Source organism: Protobothrops mucrosquamatus, unplaced genomic scaffold (genome assembly GCF_001527695.2).
Source record: "Protobothrops mucrosquamatus isolate PMUCROS unplaced genomic scaffold, P.Mucros_1.0 scaffold2229, whole genome shotgun sequence".
Lineage (NCBI taxonomy): Eukaryota > Metazoa > Chordata > Lepidosauria > Squamata > Viperidae > Protobothrops > Protobothrops mucrosquamatus.
This window is the reverse complement of record NW_015388319.1, coordinates 5,421-7,233: the sequence shown is the minus strand read 5'-3', so window position 1 is coordinate 7,233 and position 1,813 is coordinate 5,421. Positions and strand designations below refer to the sequence as shown.

Below are 1,813 nucleotides of genomic sequence, written 5' to 3'. Positions count from 1 at the left end.
GGTGGAGGAGGAGGAGGAGGAGGAGGAGGAAGATTGTGGGGTCTTTGATCTTCTCTGAGTTTGTTTCCTTGCAGACATTTCATTACCCAACTAAGTAACATCATCCACGCTACAAGTGAGAGGGGTTGCTCTCTGTTGATATACAAGTGGCTTGCCCTGTCGGTGTTGGTGAAAGTGTATTTTTGTTCTTGGAGGTTGTTCGAGTAGTCTATTGTTTATTGTTTGATTGTTTGAGTTGGTAGGTTCTCGAATTGGGGTTTTTGTTCATGGCGTGATTGTTGGTGTACTGTTAATCTTGGTCTTAATCTCTGCTCACCTGGGTGTTGATTTCTGGTGAGGAGATGTTTTGGTCTTTTTGTTTCCTTCTAGCACTGAGGCGGTTACCTAGTTGGGTAATGAAACATCTGCATGGAAAAAACTAAACTCAGAGGGCACCAAGGGAACCCACAGTTCAACCCTGAGCTCCAACATGGGGAGGGAGGAGAGGGAAGAGAGAGACAGAGACAGACACAGAGAGAGAGAGAGACAGACAGAAAGAGAGAGAGAGACAGACAGACAGACAGACAGACAGACAGACAGAGACACACAGAGAGAGACAGAGAGAGAGAGACACACACACAGAGAGAGAGAGAGACAGACAGAGACAGACAAAGAGAGAGAGAGACAGACAGACAGAGAGAGACAGACAAAGAGAGACAGACAGACAGAGACAAAGAGAGAGACAAACAGACAGACAGACAGTCAGACAGAGAGACAGACACACAGAGAGACAGACAGAGACAGAGAGACAGACAGAGAGACACAGACGAGAGACAGACAGAGAGAGACAGGCAAAGAGAGAGACACAGAGACATACAGACAGTCAGACAGAGAGACAGACACAGAGAGACAGACAGAAACAGAGAGAGAGAGACAGACAGACAGAGAGACAGACAGAGAGAGAGAGAGAGAGAGAGAGAGAGAGCGAGAGAGAGCAGCTCACCTGCTCTTTAAGCTCAGCTAGTTGGCTGGACAGCTGCTTGACCAAACTCATGGTGGACTCCAACCTTTCTTGCAGATTCCTGATTTCGTTCTGTTCGTTATCCCCTTCGTTGCTGACCAGGGACATGGCTCTCATCCGGGGAAACCACTCCAAGTTTTTTTCCTGCAGGAGGTCGAAACCAATATAACATTAAGCTCAAAGTGTTATCAGGAGATTTCCTCGGGGTCCCAGAGGTTTCTTGAAAGGGAGAAGAACTAAAAAAAAAAAAAAAAACTTGGGTGGAATCTATTGAAGCAATCTGCACAGGCATCCAATTGAGGTGCAATTGGAGGAATTAAAAGCAGGCAATTTAAGAAGCAAAAGGGAGATTTAAAACAACGCCAAAACGGCACCAGAGGCAACGTCAAAGCATCCCAAACCATAGAAATGGCCCAAAATCTCCTGATGCTTGCTTGGGATGAAAAAACAGCTACTCTTCCAAAATGATTGTCCCAAAGGTGATTTTTTTTCCCCCAAAAGGCAACTGAGTTTTCTTGGTTTGGTCTTTGAAAACGTTTCGCTTCTCATCCAAGAAGCTTCTTCAGTTCTGAAGCAGCTTTTTGGGTGAGAAGTGAAATGCTTTTAAAGGGGGGAAAAATACACACAAAAAAACAAGGAAATCCAATTGCCTTTTGGAAAAAGAAATAAAAAAGCACCTTTGAGACAACCATGACCTGGATGATTGAGAATCTCCATGGACATTTCCAAAATGATGGTTTATTTGTAAGCAGAGGTGTCTGGTACAAACTGAAGTGACTAGATTTATTAAGATTACCGTAGATTGACAGGATT

The 1,813-nt window shown here is 44.5% G+C and overlaps 1 protein-coding gene across 1 annotated transcript in view; it reads right to left on the bottom strand.

Annotated features, from left to right (window-relative positions):
* Nucleotides 1-1,813, bottom strand: part of LOC107295122 (inositol 1,4,5-trisphosphate receptor type 2-like) — a gene marked incomplete at its 5' end in the record, with an annotated part of 19,919 nt that overhangs the window by 13,251 nt on the left and 4,855 nt on the right. The window contains one exon of the mRNA XM_015824420.1: nt 983-1,144. Within this exon, the coding sequence (XP_015679906.1) occupies nt 983-1,144 (162 nt within the window). The remainder of the gene's footprint in view (nt 1-982; nt 1,145-1,813) is intronic.